Source organism: Salvelinus sp. IW2-2015, linkage group LG1 (assembly GCF_002910315.2).
Source record: "Salvelinus sp. IW2-2015 linkage group LG1, ASM291031v2, whole genome shotgun sequence".
NCBI classification, from domain to species: Eukaryota; Metazoa; Chordata; class Actinopteri; order Salmoniformes; family Salmonidae; genus Salvelinus; species Salvelinus sp. IW2-2015.
The window spans coordinates 37,003,600-37,026,113 of NC_036838.1; the positions used below are offsets into that span (position 1 = coordinate 37,003,600).

The following is a 22,514-nucleotide window of genomic DNA, read 5'->3' on the forward strand; positions in this document are numbered from 1 at the left end:
TATATAATCTGAAACCTCTGATTAAAGTGAAACTGAATGGTCCAGGCATCAATTATATACTCTACATGACTAAAAGTATGTGGACACCTGTTCATCTCATTCCAAAATCATGGGCATTAATATGGAGTTGGTCCCCCCCTTTGCTGCTAAAACAGCCTCCACTCTTCTGGGAAGGCTTTCCACTAGACGTTGGAACATTGCTGCAGTGACTTGCTTCCATTCAGCCACAAGAGCATTAGTGAGGTCGGGCACTGATGTTGGGCAATTAGGCCTGACTCGCAGTAGGTGTTCCAATTCATACCAAAGGTGAACCATGAAAAACATCTCCAGACCATTATGCCAACTCCACCAAATGTTACAGTTGGCACTATGCATTGGGGCAGGTAGCGTTCTCCTGGCATCCACCAAACCCAGATTTGTCAGTCGGAATGCCAGATGGTGAAGTGTGATTCTTCACTCCAGGGAAGCCGCTTCCACTGCTCCAGAGTCCAACGGGAGCRAGCTTTACACCACTCCAGCCAACACTTGGCATTGCGATCTTAGGCTTGCGTGCGKCTGCTCGGCCATGGAAACCCATTTCATGAAGCTCCCGACAAACCATTTTTTTTGTGCTGACCTTGCTTCAGAAGGCAGTTTGGAACTCAGTGGGGAGTTTTGCACCTGAGGACAGACCATTTTTACGCTCTACACGCTTCAGCACTTGGTGGTCCCGTTCTGTGAGCTTGTGTGACCTACCACTTTAACACTGATGCTCCTAGATGTTTCCAATTCACAATAACATCACTTTCAGTTGACCGGGGCAGCTTGAGCAGGGCAGAAATTTGACGAACTGATTTGTTGGAAAAGGTGGCATCCTATGACGGTGCTACGTTGAAAGTCACTGAGCTTTTCAGTAAGGCCATTCTACTGCCAATGTTTGTTTATGGAGATTGTATGGCTTAAATAGCCAAATCCACTAATTTGAAGGGGTGTCCACATACTTTTGTATATATAGTGTACGCTTTATGCCTGTGCAGTCAAAAGTAATATACACTGCCTTCAGAAAGTATTCAGACCCCTTGACTTTTTTCCACATTTTGGTAGGTTACAGCATTATTCTAAATTTGATTAAATTATTTCCCCCCCTCATTAATTTACATACACTACCCCATAATGACAAAGCAAAAACAGGATTTTAGAAATTGCTAATTTATCAAAATAAACTGAAACATCACATTTACATAAGAATTCAGACCCTTTATTCAGTACTTTGTTGAAGTACCTTTGGCAGCGAATACAGCCTCGAGTCATGGGTATGACACTACAAGCTTGGCACACCTGTACTTGGAGAGTTTCCCACATTCTTCTCTGCAATCCTCTCAAGCTGTGTCAGGTTGGATGGGGAGCGTTGCTGCAGAGCCATTGTCAGGTCTCTGACATATTCGATCAGGTTCAGGTCTGGCTGGGCCACTCAAGGACATTCAGAGACTTGTCCTGAAGCCACTCCTGCATTGTCTTGGCAGTGTGCTTAGCATCATTGTCCTGTTGGAATGTGAACCTCCGCCCCAGGCTGAGGTCCTGAGCACTCTGGAGCAGGTTGTCATCAAGGATCTCTGTACTTTGCTAAATTAATCTGTCCCTCAATCCTGACTAGTCTCCCATTCCCTGCTACTGAAAAACATCCCCACAGCATGATGCTGCCACCACCATGCTTCACCATAGGGATGGTGCCAGGTTTCCTCCAGACATGATGCTTGGCATTCAGGCCAAAGAGTTCAATCTTGATATTATCAGATCTTGTTTCTCATGGTCTGAGAGTCTTAAGGTGTCTTTTGACAAACTCCAAGGCAGGCTGTCAGGTGCTTTTTACTGAGGAGTGGCTTCCGTTTGGCCACTCTACCATAAAGGCCTGATTGGTGGGGTGCTGCAGAGATGGTTGTCCTTCTGGAAGGTTCGCCCATCTCCACAGAGGAACTCTAGAGCTCTGTCAGAGTAACCATCAGGTTCTTGGTCACCTCTCTGACCAAGGCAATTCTCCCCTGATTGCTCAGTTTGGCCGGGCAGCCAGCTCTAGGAAGATTCTTGGTAGTTYCAAACTTCTTCCATTTAAGAATGATGGAGGCCACTGTGTTCTTTGGTGACCTTAAATGCTGCAGACATTTTTTGGTACCCTTCCTCAGATCTGCGCCTCGACTCAATCCTGTCTCAGAGCTCTACGGACAATTCCTTCGACCTCATGGCTTGGTTTTTGCTCTGACATGCACTGTAAACTGTGGGACATATAGACAGGTGTGTGCCTTTCAAAATCATGTCCAATCAATTGAATTTACCACAGGTGGACTCCAATCAAGTTCTAGAAACGTCTCATGGATAATCAAGGTAAACAGGATGCACCTGAGCTCAATAAGAGTCTCATAGCAAAGGGTCTGAATACCTTTGTAAATAAGGGGTTTCGGTTTTTGCTTTGTCATTATGGGGTAGTGTGTGTAGATTGCTGAAAGGTTTGTATTTATTTAATTCATTTTAGAATAAGGCTGTAACGTAACAAAATGTGGAAAAAGAAGACTTTCCGAAGGAACTGTATGTTGACAGACATCGGCAAATTATTTCCTGTCACTAAAATCTTTCTGTTCTTGCTACTACAACAATTTACCTATTGCCTGCTTTCACTGTCAGATATGTGAGAGGGGACCATGATTAATATGTAATGTTGACTCATATCTGTGCAGATCAGATCATGACTCAATAGCTTTGTTGGAACCTTCCAACAGAGAATAACATAGACATATTAAAAGGTAATTTTATTTCATTAGGTACAAATAAGTATTGGATACTGGTTATGCTTTAAAAAGTACATCTCAACATGTACTACTGTTGTCAATTTAGCTTCTTGCCATTTAATGACATGCTCTCATTTAGTTGAAAAACAGATTTGCATAAAATATGATTTCAAGCAGTTCTGAATGAAGACACTTTGTTTAAAAGCTCCACTAAAATGGTTAATTTGGTTGATAAAAATKTGTTATTGTTGAAAATAAAAATTGATTTTTAAACTGAACAGCACAACACCATTCCCTTAAAAATCCCCTACCAGGAAATAGGGGGGGGGGTGCCAGTAAGTATAGCAGGGTTTGTTCCCATAATAGTAACTCTTCAGGTGTTGGTGCAAGAATTCTGTCTTCGAAATTCTGTGCTTTAACCTTTCAATACTGTCATGTTTGAATAATTGTAACGCTTTAACCAAATATGATTCGAGGCCAAAAGATTGAGTTGCTAACTCAGTCTCATTCACGTACAATAGAAGTACCAAGTCGGCTCATTTGGGTTTGGAATTATTTAAAAGTGTGACTGGCACCCAACTATTATTTTCCAACAAATATCATCCAGTTAAAATTGAGTTAATCAAAACAAAACTTCTAATTTGTTTTGACATTTTTAATTTAAAAAGTTTATAACACTTCACCTATAGATTGCAACATTTCTGAAGTCAGGTACATCACCTAACGATAAGGTGTAAAAACACAATGCTAGAAAAGGTTTTTTATCCATCATATTCCAAAAATGTGTTTCCCCAATCTCATACTCCAGTTAAGTATCAATGGAAAATAAACTCCATATATATGTGTTACAAGGATGTGACTCTTCTTCAGACTCCAGATTCAACTGAATGGCTACAACAACAACAAAAAAATCAACAGATTTGAGAGCATTCCAAACAGGCTCAACTCCAAATCTATCAGATGTATTCAATGGGCCAAATACTAGAAAAGGACATGAGGGTCAAAAAGAGCTAACAGTTGGGGAAGATTTAGATTCACTTTCTAAGTTTGTTATATGGTGCGTGTGTGTGTATGTGTCAGTGTGGCTGAAGAGAAGTAGGCATCTACTCTGCAGCCTTGTTGCTCTCCTCGGTTGGCTGTCCAGTAGTGGTTTCCACAGTCTTGGAGGCCTAGGAGGGAGGAAGCAAGGCACCGATTTAAGAATGGAGAGAGCAAACAGAATGTTATGAATTAATTGGTTTTTCACCATTGTCATATCAAATACCTTCTTTTTCTTCTTCTTCTGTGTTTTGCGACTGGCTGAGCTCTGTAGTAGAGTCTGGGGGAGAAAGAGGGATTGTTTGCTGTCAATCAAGAAATGTCTTCCAAGGAAGAGAGCCACAACAGAGCTGCTAAGTGTGGAAATAGACTGGTCAAAACCTCAGATGCCATCTCATACCCTGATGCAGTTACTTTACGTGTAGGCTCTGAGGTGCAAGTCCCTGTTCATTAATATAGTTATTCATGTAATATGAGCGGTGAAGTGCCATTCAGGTTGCCTGAGGCCATGGGCTGGGAGCCAGCTGGAAGCCCTACTTACCCTCAGGTCTGCATCCTGCACCTCGTGCTCTGACTTGTAGAGCTCTGGCTCAAAGGGTCCGCTGGTGATTTTATGGGGGCCGTTGGCCATCAGCAGCACTGTGAACTTAAACTGGGCCACAAACTCTCCTGAGAAGCAAAGAGAGAGATAATGAGACAAGTAGTTAGAAAAAAGAAACAGTGTACAGAGGATAGGAAAAGAAAGATGCAGAGACTCACCCTCCTTCTCATTGAGCACACTGAAAGGCTGTAGCAACTCGTGTTTGGCACACTCCACCACGCCCAGGCGGGCTTTGGCCTCATCCTCAAACGCCCTGAAGAGAGGAGAGGAACAAGACACACCTGTTAGCTGAGGAGGTCTCCAATGGACAGTCAAAGCACCTGACTCACAGCATCAGATGGTTGATGAAAAAAAAGTCTATGACTTTAATGATAAGATTATGGTGTTGATGCGGTTGGTTATAACAAGTCTCTCTGACATTTCTAATATGAGGACATCCTACCTGAGAGTGAAGGGCATGGCGTCAAAGCGTCGCTCCACCTCGCTGAAGAACATGCGGGAGGTCTTCATCTTCAGCCCGTACTGCTTACTGGGGTCCCTCTTGTAAATGGTGGTCCTCTGGCCTCCATCCCTGGCCTGGGTATAGGAGCATAGAAACATTGGACAGTCACATTTAGCCAGGTAAGAAAATAATAAAAAATAAAAAAAGGATAGTTCAGACTCAAAGTAATATTGCCCTTTTCTATCCATGTTACTGCATGGGGGCATTGGGATCCCCCCCCCCCCCCYCSCTCTCTCACCTTCCCTTCACCAGTGCTGATCAGCACATCAACAGCGTAGACCTCGTGCACCTCAAACTCTGCCTTCTCATGGTCCTTCCTGTAGATGGGCATCAACAGTAGCCAATCAGAGCAACTCACATGTCATTTATCATTCAGTCCTAGTGACTAGGGCTGTGACGGTCATGGAATTTTGGATCGGCCAAATTACCGTTATAACTGTTCGAATAGCAAAAAACAACAACAAAAATCGTTCTCCTCATGACTGCATGTGCTGCTCCAGACTGCATGTGCTCCTAGGCGTTGCCTTGGACTCAAATCAGAAACGGTGTTTACTGTTTAGCCAAGCTGACTGACAGCTAGCAGAGGGGATAGCTAGCTAGCTGGAGTTAGCTAGCCTAACTTGCTGACATTTCTCTGTGAAGTCAGAGTGTGCCCTGTTTTTGGTAATCCATTGGGTGCATGTTTTTCCATGATTGCTACAATACTGTACCTTGCTGAAACAAGGAGCAACAATGTTTCATCACRGTGTAAAGAGACCATGTTAGTACGGAAACTGACTCAACTTCACTTCTTGTCTTTTTGAATGCCCGGCCATTCCGTCTTCAGTTCCACAACACAAAATTCAAAAACTGGCTAGTTTTGTCTCCTCTTCTTATATCAGCTGTTAGATGTGAACCAGACTTACTTTTATACAAAACAAAAATATAAACGCAACATGCTGTCTGCCTTCGTGGTACTGCACTTCATCAAAGCACTATTCTCTACATGTGTTCAAGTGCTTGGACGTTAATGTACCTTTGCTGGTCTGTGGGGTTCTGAATGATGGTTTTCTCTCCATCGATGACGTGTTGCTTCAGCTGATGAGATAACATACCTTAAACAAAAAGATACAAAGCCATTGCAACAGTTTTCTCCCCACATTTTACTGCAGTCACACAACAGTTAACTTCATAGACTGGTTGGCTGACAATGTCCTGAAAATGATGCTTGTGTTGTGCATGATGGGGACGGAAGCCATGCATTGTTATCATTCTGAACGGTCAGATGGCTAGCAACAATTACAATAAGCTGCCATGTGGGGAATTTTAGGTGGCTCATTTCAGCTAGTTTATCATGTTTTGATACTATGTCTTGTTGTGAGGCGTTTTGAGTGATTTCATGTCAATGCTAATGATTAAAATTCACGAGCTAGTTAACCAACAACTGTAACAATGTATTTGAGAGACAAGTGCTCATTGTGCAAATGCATGTTTTCAATAAACATTTGGAGACTAACTATAGTTTACATGTTGTCTACAATCTATGCCAACCCAGTCTGTTTTGCCCCATAGTTGCGCAAGTATCGGTTTTGTTGCTAAACAACCAACACGTCTATATGTAAACGGTCAGCTAAAACCGTTGATTCACTATCTTAGACCCATGAATCAGAGTCAACTCTCAGGGCAAAACTGACTTCCTGCCTCAACTAGTGAAGGCACTCACCCTCGATGGCTGTGCATTTGAATGACTGAGCGATCTTGTTCCAAGCCTCTGTCACCTTTGAGTTCTGGTTGCCAGGCTTGACAAGACGTAGGGCTGCCTCCGCACACAGATGAGCTGCCGTTATCACATCAGCTTTCTTCCCCGTCACTGGCGCCTCCTACATGTACAAGGCAGAGGTAAGGTCAGGGCGCTACGTTGACCTTTTTTTCATTTTTTTTTTTCAAGGAGCACGTGCACCTTAATTGAAAAAAGGTAGAAGTACACAAAGACAATTATGAGCTAAATGGAAAATATTTGAGATATTAAAGCTAAAATCATAACTTTTTTACCAGCACACTGGTGGTCGCACAGCAAAAATATTTAGGCACACATGCCAGAACCCYGAAGGAGTTAATGTGGGCGATTTAAAGATATTTTCTGGATGTTTTGTATAATTTCAGCCAGTAGTTGTGAAAGTAGTGCTCACGAGCCAAAACGGATCCCGAAAATTGTGCACAATTGTGTACAACGTCCTCACGTCATTGTTCTCAAGCCTCTGTAGCGTGTGCTCAAAGAGAGTAAAAAAAAACTCTGTGGTGTGCATGTTGGGCTCACTCCAAAACTGGGGCTGTAATGAAAACACGAAGCAGACCAAACTCTTTGGTCCTTTAAAAACCTGCTGTATGTAAAATATTGTGTGCTTTAGCTTGGAAAATAAATACATGTGACTCTGGATGACAACATAATGATGTTTGTTTCCAACATTAGGGCTGTTTTCCTAAAGAAGTACCTTCTGCTTCATGTTTTGTTTCCTTGCCAGTATCGAGATACTGGTATCGTTCCGGCTCTACCCTCAATGTCATTGTCTAAAAAGTGGGTGAAAGCATGCATTTCTCGAGCGCATCAACATGCGTGTTGTGTCATGATTGGCGAATGGGACAAACGGATGGACGCGCACAAGGTAAAAACCTTATAGCCTATTGTGCAATATGTTCCAAAATTCACCAGCGACACCATTTAGAAACTAAAGGTTGTCAGTACAGTGTTTGTGATCGGGTGGACAATTACCTGCTAATGTATTTGTGTGGCTACAAGGGCATCTTTAGCGCACAGCATTCTCTGGTTTGCAGAGAAATGCTTTGAAAGAAATTAAACAACTACCTAGGTCCAATAGATCTCACTTCTAATTCAGGAGGCTTTCTAACTTCTGATGCAAGGAAGTTATCATGCATTCAATGTATTTTCGCTGTTATCAAAATAACTAATGGTAAGCGCATGCAGCCACTCATCCCACTTGCTTCAGAGCGCACGTTCGTTCACTGCACGACAGAAATGAGCAAGTAGATCTCATGCACTAAATTATGGCAGGTTAGAATGTAAGGATTCTGTTCCTTTTTTCTGCTGGGAGAGGCCTGTAGATAATTTATTATGCATGCATGAGCCATACATTCAGGTCCAAAACGGGAGGCAAAAAAATTATGAGGTCATTTTCAATCCTCCAGAATATATCTCTTCAATGAGGGCTTAAGAATTCCAAGTCATTAGGTCATAACGGTACATACCTTGGTAGCTCCCACAACAAAGCTATGAGCCACATTTGAGATGAAGCCATCAACATGGACTCCAAGATCACTGCAGAAATAAAGGGGACAGAGATGGAGAGGATAAGAGAAAAGGAGAGATGGAAATGTTTAAGTCATGAAGGAAATAGAAGTTCATCAGACATTCAGAAATCGTTATGCCAACCATGTAGTGGTGTAGCGATGTTATGATGACCTGTTATATCTTGTGTAATGTAAGTGTCTTGATGTGTTTGGACCCCAGGAAGAGTAGCTGGGGATGCCTAATAAAATACAAATACAAAACCAGTTGCTGATATCTATGACATTGTGTAAAAGGACATATAGATGAGATGATTAAATACATTTAGAGAAGGACAAAATGGCAGTCATGTTGTGCTTCCAAAGATCAAATGGGAAAAAGTTTACTGACAGAAAAGACAAGGTCAGAGATAAATTAAACAGTCTAATTTGTGTGATTATATTATGGTAAGTGTCAAGTGAGGATATGGCTTGTTCACCTACAACCATACTGCAGGGGGGGTCATAATGTATTCCAAAGACAGCACCCATGACAATGACATTGCTAGTGAAGGATACACCCAGCCTTTTGTTATAGTAATGAAAAATATGACTTTTCAACAGATTCAGAGAATGGCACAGCCCTACAGTAATACAACATAAGTTGGCATAATCATCTACAMTGAACAAAAATATAAACGCAACAATTTCAAAGTTTTTACTGAGAGTTCATATGACCAAATTGAAATAAATTCATTAGGCCCTAATCTATGGATTTAACATGACTGGGAATACAGATATACATCAGTTGGTCACAGATTTCAACAACAAAAAAGGTAGGGGTGTGAATAAGAAAACCAGTCAGTATCTGGTGTGACCACCATTTGCCTCATGCAGCGCAACACATTTCCTTCGAATAGAGTTGATCAGGTTGTTGATTGTGGCCTGTAGAATGTTGTCCCACTCCTCTTCAATGGCTGTGCCGAAGTCGCTGAATATTGGCGGGAACTGGAACACGCTGTTGTACACGTCGATCCAGAGCATCACAAACGTGCTCAATGGGAGATATGTCTGGCGAGTATGCAGGCCATGGAAGAACTGGGACATTTTCAGCTTCTAGGAATTGTGTTCAGATCCTTGCAACATCAGGCTGTGCAGTATTATGCTGAAACATGAGGTGATTGCGACGGATGAATAGTAGTGAAATTAACATTAAATTCTCTGGCAAGAGCTCTGGTGGACATTCCTGCAGTCAGCATGCCAATTGCACGCTCCCTCAACTTGAGACATCAATGGCATTGTGTTGTGTGACAAAACTGCACATTTTAGAGAAGCCACTTATTGTCCCCAGTACAATGTGCACCTGTGTAATGATCATGCTGTTTAATCAGATTCTTGATATGCCACACCTGTCAGGTGGATGGATTATCTTGGCAAAGGAGAAATGCTCATTAAACAGGGATGTAAACAAATTTGTGCACAAGATTTGAGAGAAATAAGCGTTTTGTGTGTATTGAAAAGTTCTGGGATCTTTTATTTCAGCTCATGAAACATGGGACCAACACTTTACATGCTGCGTTTATATTTTTGTTCAGTATAGTTGGCTCTTTAACACTCACAATATTCCAGACAGTGACATCCTTATATTGACAGAAGACAGAAAAGGGAGGGTCAACAGAGAGATGACAAAAGTGGCAATCCAACAACTAAGATGAAAAGGCTTGTTCAACTATACAATGGCAATAGTGACAATTAGACACCAATACCAGATGAACAAGGCTAGTAATCCAATCTTTACTTATCGTTTGCCATATAGACATACAGGCACATAGACATACAGGGAGACGAGACCTAACGAAGACGACAAGTCAACAGCCAAGGAGACCCCATCAGATGCATGAGAACACAGCAAACAAGATAACAAACAACACATACTTGGGAGACTGAAGACACACAGAGTGAAGGGGTAACGTTACTGTAGATTGAGGTTCATACATTTTGACCAGATCTCCATCTTTAAGTGTGTAGTCAGGGTCACTCTTCAGGGGAGAGAAGTGGCAAACACAGTTATTGACTGAGACGCTGGTGGGGAAGGCAATTCCTGGAAGAGGGAAGAGAGAACCACCAAATCTTCAATTGAAAATAATCTTCAGTGTTTATGAGAGACCTGACTGACGGCAAATAATGTCCCTCTTTTCAACCAATATCACTCCTCATAGTTCTGTCATCTCACTGACATATTCAATAACTCATGCCATGTTCAGGCCCATTGTGAATGTGTGGCATGTGTTTCTGATCTGGAGACAGTATGACAACATACTGTCCCCCTCACAAAAGAAAGCATGGCTTTGAACCACCTGCCCTATATAAACATTTATGGGAGACAGGACCAACAGTCTTACCTGTCTCTTATAACTACATAGTAGGGGTGTGAATGTTTAAACGACATTGGGATAGTTAACGGTTATAAAAAAACTACTACCAACAGGTCCCAATCAATCAAATCAATCAAATGTATTTATAAAGCCCTTCTTACATCAGCTGATGTCACAAAGTGCTGTACAGAAACCCAGCCTAAAACCCCAAACAGCAAGCAATGCAGGTGTAGAAGCACGGTGGCTAGTAAAAACTCCCTAGAAGGCCAGAACCTAGGAAGAAACCTAGAGAGGAACCAGGCTGTGAGGGATGGCCAGTCTTCTTCTGGCTGTGCCGGGTAGAGATTATAACAGAACATGGCCAAGATGTTCACATTTTCATAGATGACCAGCAGGGTCAAATAATAATAATCACAGTGGTTGTCGAGGGTACAACAGGTCAGCACCTCAGGAGTAAATGTCAGTTGGCTTTTCATAGCCGATTATTATCATCATTAAGGGAAAATAGAAATTAAACAAATACCTAACGCAACAATTCTGTAACGTTAGTAGGAGATATGCATCTTTCAAATGATTTGCCAAGGATATAAAGCGCTCCACACCTCATTGCGGTTAATAGTTATCAAAATGGCAGAGTGAGGCAGGGAAGGGACAGCAGTGAAGTCCTGTATGGCAATACTTTGAGAAGTTAAATGAGAAGGTGGTGAAATAAATACAAACTGTGCAAGGTGGAATTGAGCTACAGTGGCAATACAGGTGAAATACTTAACCATCATCTGAAAGGGAGGCACCATGGAGTGAGAAAATCACAGCACTGATTACAGAAATTATTGCAGTTGATATGCATCCATTGTCAATGGTAGAGAATGTCGGCTTCACTGCCCTGATGGCATATCTAGAACCAGTCTACAAGCTGCTATGTAGAAAAAAATGTAATGACCTGGATGGTGAAATTATACAATGATTGCTCTGCGAGTACAAAGCGCGAGCTCTCAAACACCATACGTGGTGTTAACAGCAGATTGTTGGATGTCTATGAACACGCCGTCATAGATCACTGCAACGAGCCATCACATTAATGAAAAGTGGGACATGCACTGACAATTGAGCACATGGAGGAGAGGGACACAGCAGGGAACCTAAAACAGCATTAACTAGCAGTAAAGTGAGCGTCTTCTGTAAGTAGCAAGGACTGCGGTAGATTGAACTGTACTGCCCCCTAGCGGTCATACGCAGGATCATATCTGAATAGTAAATTCACGTCATTTTAAGATATTTCTTTTCCTTTAAACGTTTAAATGATTTAAAAAAATTGCAGTTTAAACATTAAGAACAATTGTAACCCCATTCCGCTTGCACTTCTCACCCAGCTTTTACCCCCCTTCCACCCCGGCCCTTTACCTTTCTTCAAGTCTTTTTCCTTCCTGAAGACCTTGCCAGTTTCTGCCATGATGTGAGCATCTCCCTTTTCACAGAGACTGAGCACAGACACTCCTGACTTGGCCGCCTCAATCACCATGCGCAGGGCCTCTAGAGAGAGCGAGAGGGCAGGGGAATAGGAGGTGGAGAGGTATGAGACATTTTARAGGTGAAAAAGAGTGTAGAAGTGAGACCAAATATGTCATCATGGTTGTATTATGTCATGATGAATCAGCTGCCATTTAACTGAGTTCAATGTTGGGGTATGAATCATGAGGTCAGTTTGAAGCCTGTCCATAGAGGGGTAAGGAGGAGGAGTCTACCGTGTCCGGAATTTACTTCATCGTTAATTTATTGTATTCAGGGTTCATTCAAACATTATTATTTTGGGATTTTTTTTACTATTGACAGTTACAGCGGATTTCGATATTGTATACCCATTCGCTTTCCTTAAATATAGGTAATCTGATTTATTTGTTTCAGTCCCTGAATTGTTTAAATCAAACTTTTCTCTGCCAGCTCCTGATATCAGTGCATAAAAACTTAAAGCTGTCTACTGAATTAGCCAGGTGCGCATGGGCACACATGCACACTAAGGCTAAGCTCGTTTTCCCATTTGAACTATGCTAGTTTCCGTCCTCATTACCAAACTTCATAAATACTCCACCCTCGACTTCAAAACTCCTTTGCTAGTTATATAATTATGTAAATAAGAAATTTGCTGTAAAGAAACTTCAAAAGTATTTGTTTTATTGAATAGTCATGACCGGTTCGAGATGTCGTAAGATGACGGTGGTGAAGGATATCATTGCTACTTAACGCGGATCCAAGTTCAGTTTTGAGATCCACCGGCATCATTGGCGCTGGATGTTTCTGACTGGTCTTGGAACTGTGACAACGAGCAGCCTCTCCTCGCTTGGTTCGATGGGATAAGTAGTGATTTTGCCAACACCGCCAGCTATGTACAGTTATGTACCCTTATACCCTGACTACACCGTGCGCGCCAACAAGCATCTGCGTTGCCAAGGGCTAAAATAGAAGTCAGTTCTATTTGTGATGCAGATCGCGCTGCAAGTCCTGCCTCTCCTATCACCTCATTGGTTTATAGAAGCAGATACCCACGTGCCATCTCCTCATTGGTTATACCCACGTGGGTGTTTGAAAGACGAACTGTGTTGTCGGTCGTCATGGTAACGATGAAAGTTTGGAAGCCAATCATCATATAAGTTCAAAGAAGAAAAAGCCTGGAAGGAGGCGAGATGACTAGAAACGATTTGGTTGGCCGTTTTATGTGTGGATTAATTGTCGAAGTTGAGGACCTTGTGCATTTCAGGTAAAATAACAACTTAATGTTTATATCCCAGGACAAATTAGCTAGCAACAGCAAGCTAGCTAAATAGGACAAAGTAGCTAGCAAGTGCAAGCTAGCTAACTAAATTGGCATAAATGTTTAATGCTTTTTGACCTGTCCCCAAATGAATGTAATTGGTTCAGAGTTTGTTTTGATAATTTAACCTGCGTGCCATGATCGCGTTTGGTGTGGGGGGACAAAATACATTTATGCACAATAGTGCACGAGTTTGGGTCCGTGTTAGCCCTTGGCAACGCAGACGCTCGTTGGCGCGCGCGAGCAGTGTGGGTGCAATAATTGAACAATATAGATTTCAAAATTTATTTTTGCAATGCTCGCACACACAAGCGGTGTAGTCATCCTATTAACCTTTTGTTAAACTGACTATCGTATCTGTTTAAATCTGACTTACTATAATGAGTAATCCAGGAATGTCACAARTTACGAGAAAACAGCAACTCTACAGAGCTCATTCACTACACTGAATGGCAAAATTACTTCCGGACACAAATGGTCTGCGGAGCGCCTCCTCCTGCTCAACACCTCCACCGATCTAGCTGTGTCATGTCTAGAAAGGAAACAGCTTTGTCAAATTATCGTCAACAGTAGAATTTTGGGGCATTTTAGCTAACCTAACCCAATTCTCCTAACATGCTACGTTATTTTTTGTACTGTCAATTGAGGTGGCTCAACAAATCACAGCACAGATTGAAGGGTAAACTTCCTGCTTTTACTTCCTGCTATGGTTACACTCAAAATGGCTGCCAGTCCACCCATTATGTCATCATTGACTTGAATGAAGAGCCCCGTCTACTCATTCTATTTCTGTGTGTCATAAAGCTACTACGGTCATGCCAACAACATGTTATTTTTTGTATTGTCATAATCTTAGTTCACTGTTTGGGGAGCTACAGTAGTTAACAGAATGTATGTTTCCATGTCAACCACACAGCTAGGAAGTGGCCTTGGGGAAATTTGGTTACTTATGTCAAACAAAAACCAAGAAACAAAAACTCTATGCACAAAGATTACTTTTTAAAAAATGTAACAAAAGTGTTTATAAAAATACATTTACTTGACGAACAATGCAAATGCAAAGTTTTGTAACAGAATGATGGTTTATGCTGTTTGTGCCATTATTCTGTTACCAACCTTTGCATCTGTACTGTTAGAAGTAAATTCGTTTTTGTAAAATTCGGTGGAAATTGTAAAAATGCTGGCTTGTGCATAGAATTGTATGGTTTGTTTAACTTTGTAATCATTTATTTTTGTTTGGCATACATTTAAAGTTTAAAATTTGCCCACTTGCTTTGGGTAGGAAATTAGCTGTCCATTTATAATACCTGTGAACAAATTGTCAGTGAGGCAGCTAGCTAGCCAGATAATGTGTGGTTGGAATAATATTTCCCTGACAAGTTTAAGCATTTCCCAGTAAAATTGTCTCAGTTGACTACAGCTAGGCAGAACAAACGTACACATATATAGCCAGACCTATTTCACTTTACTTGGAACTAGCTAAATTAGCTAGTTATGACTGCTAGTAAGTGGCAATTCCATGACGACAGAATTATGCGGAGGCAAATTTTTCACTTTAAATGTATGCCAAACAAAAATAAATGATTGTGTAATAAATACCATTTAAAATAACACAAGCATATTGCTATTACGTTGTTATAACTAACTTCTTTCAAAACAGGGTTTCTCACAAACTCATAAGCAGATACTGAGACCCACACACACCCAGAGACAGATGGCTGACACAAACCCCACACAAACACTGATTAAAACAGGAAAGGCCTTGACCAACAGGGTGCTTGGGTCTGCATTTCACGAGATACTGAGACACACACACACCCAAGGACAGAGGGCTGAGGCAAACCTTTCATAAAAACTGATAAAACAGGAACGTCTACGCACACACAAAATCTCCTGTTTTAGCTGAACATTTCACAGAGACACACAGATATGTCAAAATAGGAACATCTACGCACACACCTAAACTCCTGTTTTAGCTGAACATTTCTGAAGACAAAAAACTCTACTCAGAGCCAATGGGACAGTGATACTAGCCTGAAGGGGACCTCGCCCAACTCATCAGGACCAACMAGAAGACCAGACCAGCCAGACTCAACCTACTTTATTACCTGTATAAAATACATTTGCACTATGTTTTCGGGGCTCTGTCTGAAGGTTCTCTAAGAGCTGAATGAACGAGTCCGTGCACGCTTGTACTTGATACTTTTACTCTGAATAAACGGCCTTTTACCATATCATATCCATTTCGTCCAAAAGTCTCTACTTGGTCTCAGATCTCCAGTAACTTCGTTATCAACAATTGCAAAGTTAAACAAACCATACAATTCTATGCACAAGCCAGCATTTTTACAATTTCCACCGAATTTTACAAAAACGAATTTACTTCTAACAGTACAGATGCAAAGTTTGGTAACAGAATAATGGCACAAACAGCATAAACCATCATTCTGTTACAAAACTTTGCATTTGCATTGTTCATCAAGTAAACGTATTTTTATAAACACTTTTGTTACATTTTTTAAAAAGTAATCTTTGTGCATAGAGTTTTTGTTTCTTGGTTTTTGTTTTGACATAAGTAACCAAATTTCCCCAAGGCCACTTCCTAGCTGTGTGGTTGACATGGAAACATACATTCCGTTAACTACTGTAGCTCCCCAAACAGTGAACTAAGATTATGACAATACAAAAAATAACGTTTGCTACCTAACTACATCTACCTAACAAATACAATAGTGGTTACTATTGTCTGGTGTGACTGTTGATAATTAATGTGTAGGTAACTTTTGCTAGCTAGCCGTTATGTTCACGGTCCTTTACAAAATAACCGTTAACCATAGCTAGCTGGCTTACTGAATTTTGCTCACAAAATAACGTCGTGAAGTCCGCTTGCTAGCACTAGACTGGGATACCAGGGCTAGGCCAATTTCCATTCCACCATCACACGTTTCTAAACTGCGCCTACTATGTCAAAGCACATGGTTGTGTCTGTGCCTACACATCAGGCTGGTGTTGTACGAAAGGCCGCCAAGAGCAGGTCACCTCATTTAAATGCAAGTCACCCCGATCTGGCACTTACGGTTGGCGATGTCACCTCCCATTTTGTACTTGGTGACAACCAAGTCCTCAGCGATAGTCTGTTCTTGTTCTTCATTGTCAGACATCTTGACAGCTACTCTCTTTACAACACACTTCCTAATGTGTCGGCACCAAGACCGACACCTGTGTGAAGCTAGCCACAATAGTGGAATTTGCGGTTCGACTTCAAAATACAAGTCACCAATTGAAAGTGATAATAACTGATACAAATAATGGAATCATGTCATATTTGAAGTAGATAATGCTAAACAAGTTTGGAAAGTTGTTATATACATTTGAAAAAAGTCCATAATTGCTGAACAATTAATCAAATGGCCACCCGGACCATTTACATTGACACCTCCCACCCCCCACTTTGTTTTTACACTGTTACTACTTGCTGTTTATTATCTATGCATTGTCACTTTACCCCTACCTACATGTAAAAACTAACTCGACTAACCTGTACCCCTGCACATTGACTCTGTACCTGTACCCCCTGTATACAGCCTCATTATAGTTATTTTATTGTTTTACATTTATTAAATTTTTTACTTTCTTTTATTTAGTAAATATTTTCTTTACTCTATTTCTTGAACTGCATTGTTGGTTAAGGGCTCCTAAGTAAGCATTTTATTGTAAGGTCTAAACCTGATGTATTTGGCACATGTGACAAATAAAATGTGATTTGATTTGATAATTAGTCAATATATGCTAATATTTGTGAAACTCTTCACAGTTGTAATCTGTGGATGACACTGAGTAGTCTGATACCCCATTTCAAAATCCGTAGGTAAGGCTATACATTGCAATATGAACGTCAATACGCACAATAGGCTATCTAGTGAGGTGACCTCCCACAGTTAAATTTCCCAAATATGAGCAACAATGGTAATATATGTGTAAACTCTTCAGAATTGTAATCTGTGGGTGTCACCGAGTAGGCTGATGCCCCTATTCATGGACCGATGATCAATAGGTAAGGCTGTACAAAGGAAAACTCAGCCGCGAGCTGCCCAGTGACGCGGGCCTACCAGACGAGCCAAATGCCTTTTATGCTCGCTTCGAGGCAAACAACACTGAAGCATGCAAGAGAGCACCAGCTGTTCCGTATGACTGTGTGATCACGCTCTCCGTAGCAGATGTGAGCAAGACCTTTAAACAGGACAACGTTCGCAAGGCCGCAGGGCCAGATGGATTACCAGGACGTGTATTTAGAGCATGCGCGGACCAACTGGTTAAAAAAAAAATATATATATATTTATTTGACCTTTACTTAACTAAGCAAGTCAGTTCTTATTTACAATGATGGGAACAGTGGGTTAACTGCATTGTTTGGGGATTCGATCTAGCAACCTTTCAGTTACTGGCCCAATGCTCTAACCACTAGGCTACCTTCCGCCCCTTAAGTGTATTCACTGACATTTTCAACCTCTCCCTGACCGAGTCTGTAATACCTACATGTTTCAAGCAGACCACCATAGTCCCTGTGCCCAAAAAGGGAAGTTAACCTGCATACATGACTACCGCCCCGTAGCACTCACGTCGGTAGCCATGGAGTGCTTTGAAAGGCTGGTCATGGCTTACATCAACACCATCATCCCAGAAACCTTAGACCCACTCCAATTTGCATACCGCCCCAACAGATCCACAGATGATGCAATCTCAATCGTACTCCACACTGCCCTTTCCCACCTGGACAAAAGGAACACCTACGTGAGAATGCTGTTCATTGACTATAGCTCAGCATTCAACACCATAGTGCCCACAAAGCTTATCACTAAGCAAAGGATCCTGGGACTAAACACCTCCCTCTGCAACTGGATCCTGGACTTCCTGAATGGCCTCCCACAGGTGGTAGGGGCAGGCAACAGCACATCTGCCACTCTGATCCTCAACACGGGGGCCCCTCAAGGGTGCGTGCTTAGTCCCCTCCTGTACTCCCTGTTCACCCACGACTGCGTGGCCAAGCATGATTCCAGCACCATCATTAAGTTTGCTGACGACACAACAGTGGTAGGCCTGATCACCGACAACGATGACACAGCCTATAGGGAGGAGGTCAGAGACCTGGCAGTGAGGTGTCAGGACAACAACCTCTCCATCAACGTGAGCAAGACAAAGGAGATGATCGTGAACTACAGGAAAAGGAGGGCCGAACACACCCCCATTCACATTGACGGTGCTGTAGTGGAGCGGGTTGAGAGTTTCAAATTCGTTGGTGTCCACGTTCTCTCTGCTACCACATGGCAAGCGGTACCGGAGCGCCAAGTCTAGATCCAAAAGGCTCCTTAACAACTTCTACCCCCAAGCCATAAGACTGCTGAACAATTAATCAAATGGCCACCCGGATTATTTTGCATTCACAACCCCCCCTTTGTTTTTAAACTGCTGCTATTTGCTGTTTATTATCTATACATAGTCACTTTACCCCTACCTACATGTACAAATTACCTCAACTAACCTGTACCCCTACACATTGACTCGGTACCGATACCCCCTGTTTATAGTCTCGTTATTGTTATTTTATTGTGATACTTTTATTTTATTTTTTACTTTAGTTCATTTAGTATGTATTTTCTTGAGCTGCATTGTTGGTTAAGGGCTTGTAAGTAAGCATTTCACATTAAGGTCTCCCCCTCTTGTATTCGGCGCATGTGACAAATCAAATTTGATTTGTACACTGCATATAAGTATGCCACCAATGCAATTCTAATACATCCACTGATTTTTTTCTTTTTTTGTGTCAAATTAATGAATAATTGTCTTTTGGTGAATTTATATAATTACATTCCGACCTTGTTTACTGTTATCTAGTCCAAATATGGAAAGATTCCACTATTTATTTATGTTTAAATTACTTTCAATGGAGTACTTTTATTTTGAAGCCAAACCGTCGAGTCCACGATTGTGGTTAATCCTTATTGTGGCTAGTTTCACACAGGTACTGCCACTACCAAGCCGGAGATACTTATTAGGAGATGGTAAACTCGTTCAAGAGGTCAATGGTTTGCGCTGTGCATTCTGGGTGATTCTGGGACAAGGAGTGCTCTCCTTCAAAGTGTGAATGGGAGTCAATCTGACGCTGGCTCAAAAACCCAACATTAGCATGAATTTCGGTAACAAAAAGTACAACATTACAAATATTTTCAAAGATGTGAGATAAATAACTTGCTCTCTGTAATATTGTATAGCTTTGGAATCGTGAGATTACGTACTTTCGATGAAAATAGGCACGTTTCTCCACTCATACCCTGACTTTGAGAAAGGATTGCGTGACAATTAGTTTGGCAATCGCGTGATGCAGCATGATAACGTGAACGCGATTGGTCGACAGTCTGCTGGGTGGGGCGTTGTACATTATTCCATTCATTGCCCAATGTGATTCCTATCTCCTCCTTTCTGTAATATCAATTCAATTTAAGGGACTTTATTGTCATGGGAAACATATGTTAACATTGCCAAAGCAAGTGAAATAGATAAACAAAAGTGAAATAAACAGTAAACAAAAGTGAAATAAACAGTATGTACAGTAAACATTACACTTACAAAAGTTCCAAAATAAAAAAGACTATCTCTGACCAAGCTCCACTTCATGTAGCTGCTCAAGCCCCCGATTCTCCAATCTCCTCTTATGTTCTTGCTACGTAAGCAAAAACGTCACAACCAAATAGGGCTTTATGGTCTAAATCAGGAATGGGCAACTTGATCGGGATGGGGGTTAAAAAAATCTGAACTCATGAGGGGCCACAGTTGCTCGCGGGTCTGTGTACACACTTTGTTACATCTGCTGTTGTAAAAAGGGCTCTATAAATACACTGCTCAAAAAAATAAAGGGAACACTTAAACAACACAATGTAACTCCAAGTCAATCACACTTCTGTGAAATCAAACTGTCCACTTAGGAAGCAACACTGATTGACAATAAATTTCACATGCTGTTGTGCAAATGGAATAGACAAAAGGTGGAAATTATAGGCAATTAGCAAGACACTCCCAATAAAGGAGTGATTCTGCAGGTGGTGACCACAGACCACTTCTCAGTTCCTATGCTTCCTGGCTGATGTTTTGGTCACTTTTGAATGATGGCGGTGCTCTCACTCTAGTGTAGCATGAGACGGAAGTCTACAACCCACACAAGTGGCCTCAGGTAGTGCAGCTCATCGCAGGATGGCACAATCGCGAGCTGTGGCAAGAAGGTTTGCTGTGTCTGTCAGCGTAGTGTCCAGAGCATGGAGGCGCTACCAGGAGACAGGCCAGTACATCAGGAGACGTGGAGGAGGCCGTAGGAGGGCAACAACCCAGCAGCAGGACCGCTAGCTCGCCTTTGTGCAAGGAAGTAGCACGCCAGAGCCCTGCAAATGACCTCAGCAGGCCACAAATGTGCATGTGTCAAGCCTATGGTCTCACAATGGCTCTTAGGATCTCATCTCGGTACCTAATGGGAGTCAGGCTCCCTCTGGCGAGCACATGGAGGGCGTGGTGCGGCCCCACAAAAAATTGCCACCACACCATGACTGACCCACCGCCAAACCAGTGTCGATCGCTGGAGGATGTTGCAGGCAGCAGAACGTTCTCCACGCGTCTCCCAGACCTGTCACGTCTGTCACATGTGTCATGGTGCTACAGTGGAGACCTGCTTTCATCTGTGAAGGCACAGGGCCCCAGTGCGCGAATTTTCCAATCTTGGTGATTCTCTGGCAAATGCCAACCGTCCTGCACGGTGTTGGGCTGTAAGCTCTCAACCCCACCTGTGGACGTCGGGCCCCTCATACCACCCTCGATGGAGTCTGGTTTCTGACCGTTTCAGCAGACACAATGCACATTTTGTGGCCTGCTGGAGGTCATTTTGCAGGGCTCTGGCAGTGCTATCCCGTTGCACAAAGGCGGAGGTAGCGTCCTGGTCTGCTGGGTTGTTGCCCTCCTACGGCCTCCTCCACGTCTCCTGATGTACTGGCCTGTCTCCTGGTAGCGCCTCCATGCTCGGACACTACGCTGACAGACACAGCAAACCTTCTTGCCACAGCTCGCATTGATGTGCCATCCTGGATGAGCTGCACCTACCTTGAGCCACTTGTGTGGGTTGTAGACTCCGTTCTCATGCTACACTAGAGTGAGAGCACCGCCATCATTCAAAAGTGACAAAACATCAGCCAGGAAGCATAGGAACTGAGAAGTGGTCTGTGGTCACCACCTGCAGAATCACTCCTTTATTGGGGGTGTCTTGCTAATTGCCTATAATTTCCACCTTTTGTCTATTCCATTTGCACAACAGCATGTGAAATTTATTGTCAATCAGTGTTGCTTCCTAAGTGGACAGTTTGATTTCACAGAAGTGTGATTGACTTGGAGTTACATTGTGTTGTTTAAGTGTTCCCTTTATTTTTTTGAGCAGTGTACATTTGATTGATAGAAATAGGCAGGGTTTATGATCCTTGGGACATTGCTACCCTAAACCCTAACCCTAAAGCACTTTTCATACAGCCAGCGGAATATCGTTGAGATACGACTTGATAACTTCTAGAAAATGATCCAGTTTCCCACCTGGGAAGTTTCGGAATCAACCAGTATGAAGCTCTGCGCAAAATAACTTAAGTTAATTTTAATGCGGAGGTTCCAAGTTTCCAATAGCATGTGAACACGGCGTTAGATCAGCATCTTTGATTTCCTTGCGCCTCTACCGAAGGCTGTAGGGACAGCCGCATCAAGGTGCCATCCCACTTCTGACACCAATGTGTAAATTCTGGCCTGGGTCGCATCCTTATCGGGACTCAATCTATAGTCCCTGAGACTGTCAGTCCAACACCTCAACCGTTATGCACAGAGAATAACTTGACAAGGACACTAATTGTTGTACTAAGGTCACTATAAATGTGGTTCCTGGGATGTTGTTTCAGGTGTTGAGCTCTGGTAATATGCTCAGCCCAACTGGAATAACGACAACATGGAGTGTGCCTATTCATTTCTCACTTACCCCGAAGAATGGGACTGTGTAACAAGTGAACAGCAAGACACCACAGAAATGAATTAAACATCTGTTATCAACAAACAGATTGTGAATTATGCCCATTCCCACTAATTAATGAAAACAATCACA

General features: G+C 42.2%; 1 protein-coding gene across 3 annotated transcripts; it reads right to left on the reverse strand.

Annotated features, from left to right (window-relative positions):
• Positions 1–3,677: 3,677 nt before the first annotated feature.
• LOC111966684 (proliferation-associated protein 2G4) lies at positions 3,678–16,569 on the reverse strand. Of its 3 annotated transcripts, none has more exons than XM_023991548.2 (12): positions 16,419–16,569; positions 11,938–12,066; positions 10,157–10,262; positions 8,144–8,213; positions 6,603–6,759; positions 5,916–5,994; positions 5,139–5,217; positions 4,841–4,974; positions 4,557–4,651; positions 4,339–4,466; positions 4,024–4,077; positions 3,678–3,928 (listed from the first exon to the last, which is right to left on the reverse strand). In XM_023991548.2, the coding sequence occupies exons 1-12, from the start codon at positions 16,501–16,503 to the stop codon at positions 3,863–3,865; spliced, it is 1,182 nt and encodes a 393-aa protein (XP_023847316.1). In that variant the 5' UTR covers positions 16,504–16,569; the 3' UTR covers positions 3,678–3,862. The 3 variants fall into 3 exon arrangements, with proteins under 3 accessions (XP_023847316.1, XP_023847325.1, XP_023847333.1); XM_023991557.2 differs by lacking the exon at positions 16,419–16,569 and adding an exon at positions 16,207–16,280; XM_023991565.2 differs by lacking the exon at positions 16,419–16,569 and adding an exon at positions 16,193–16,211.
• Between the last annotated feature and the right edge of the window lie 5,945 nt (positions 16,570–22,514).

What these genes read in the sequence shown, in the direction of transcription:
- LOC111966684 (XM_023991548.2), bottom strand. Translation starts at nt 16,503, where the DNA reads ATGTCTGACAATGAAGAACAAGAACAGACTATCGCTGAGGACTTGGTT. An exon ending in AACCCCACAGACCAGCAAAG is followed by an intron (nt 5,218 to 5,915) that starts GTACATTAACGT and finishes GCCCATCTACAG; the next exon opens with GAAGGACCATGAGAAGGCAG. An exon ending in GCCATGCCCTTCACTCTCAG is followed by an intron (nt 4,652 to 4,840) that starts GTAGGATGTCCT and finishes TCCTCTCTTCAG; the next exon opens with GGCGTTTGAGGATGAGGCCA.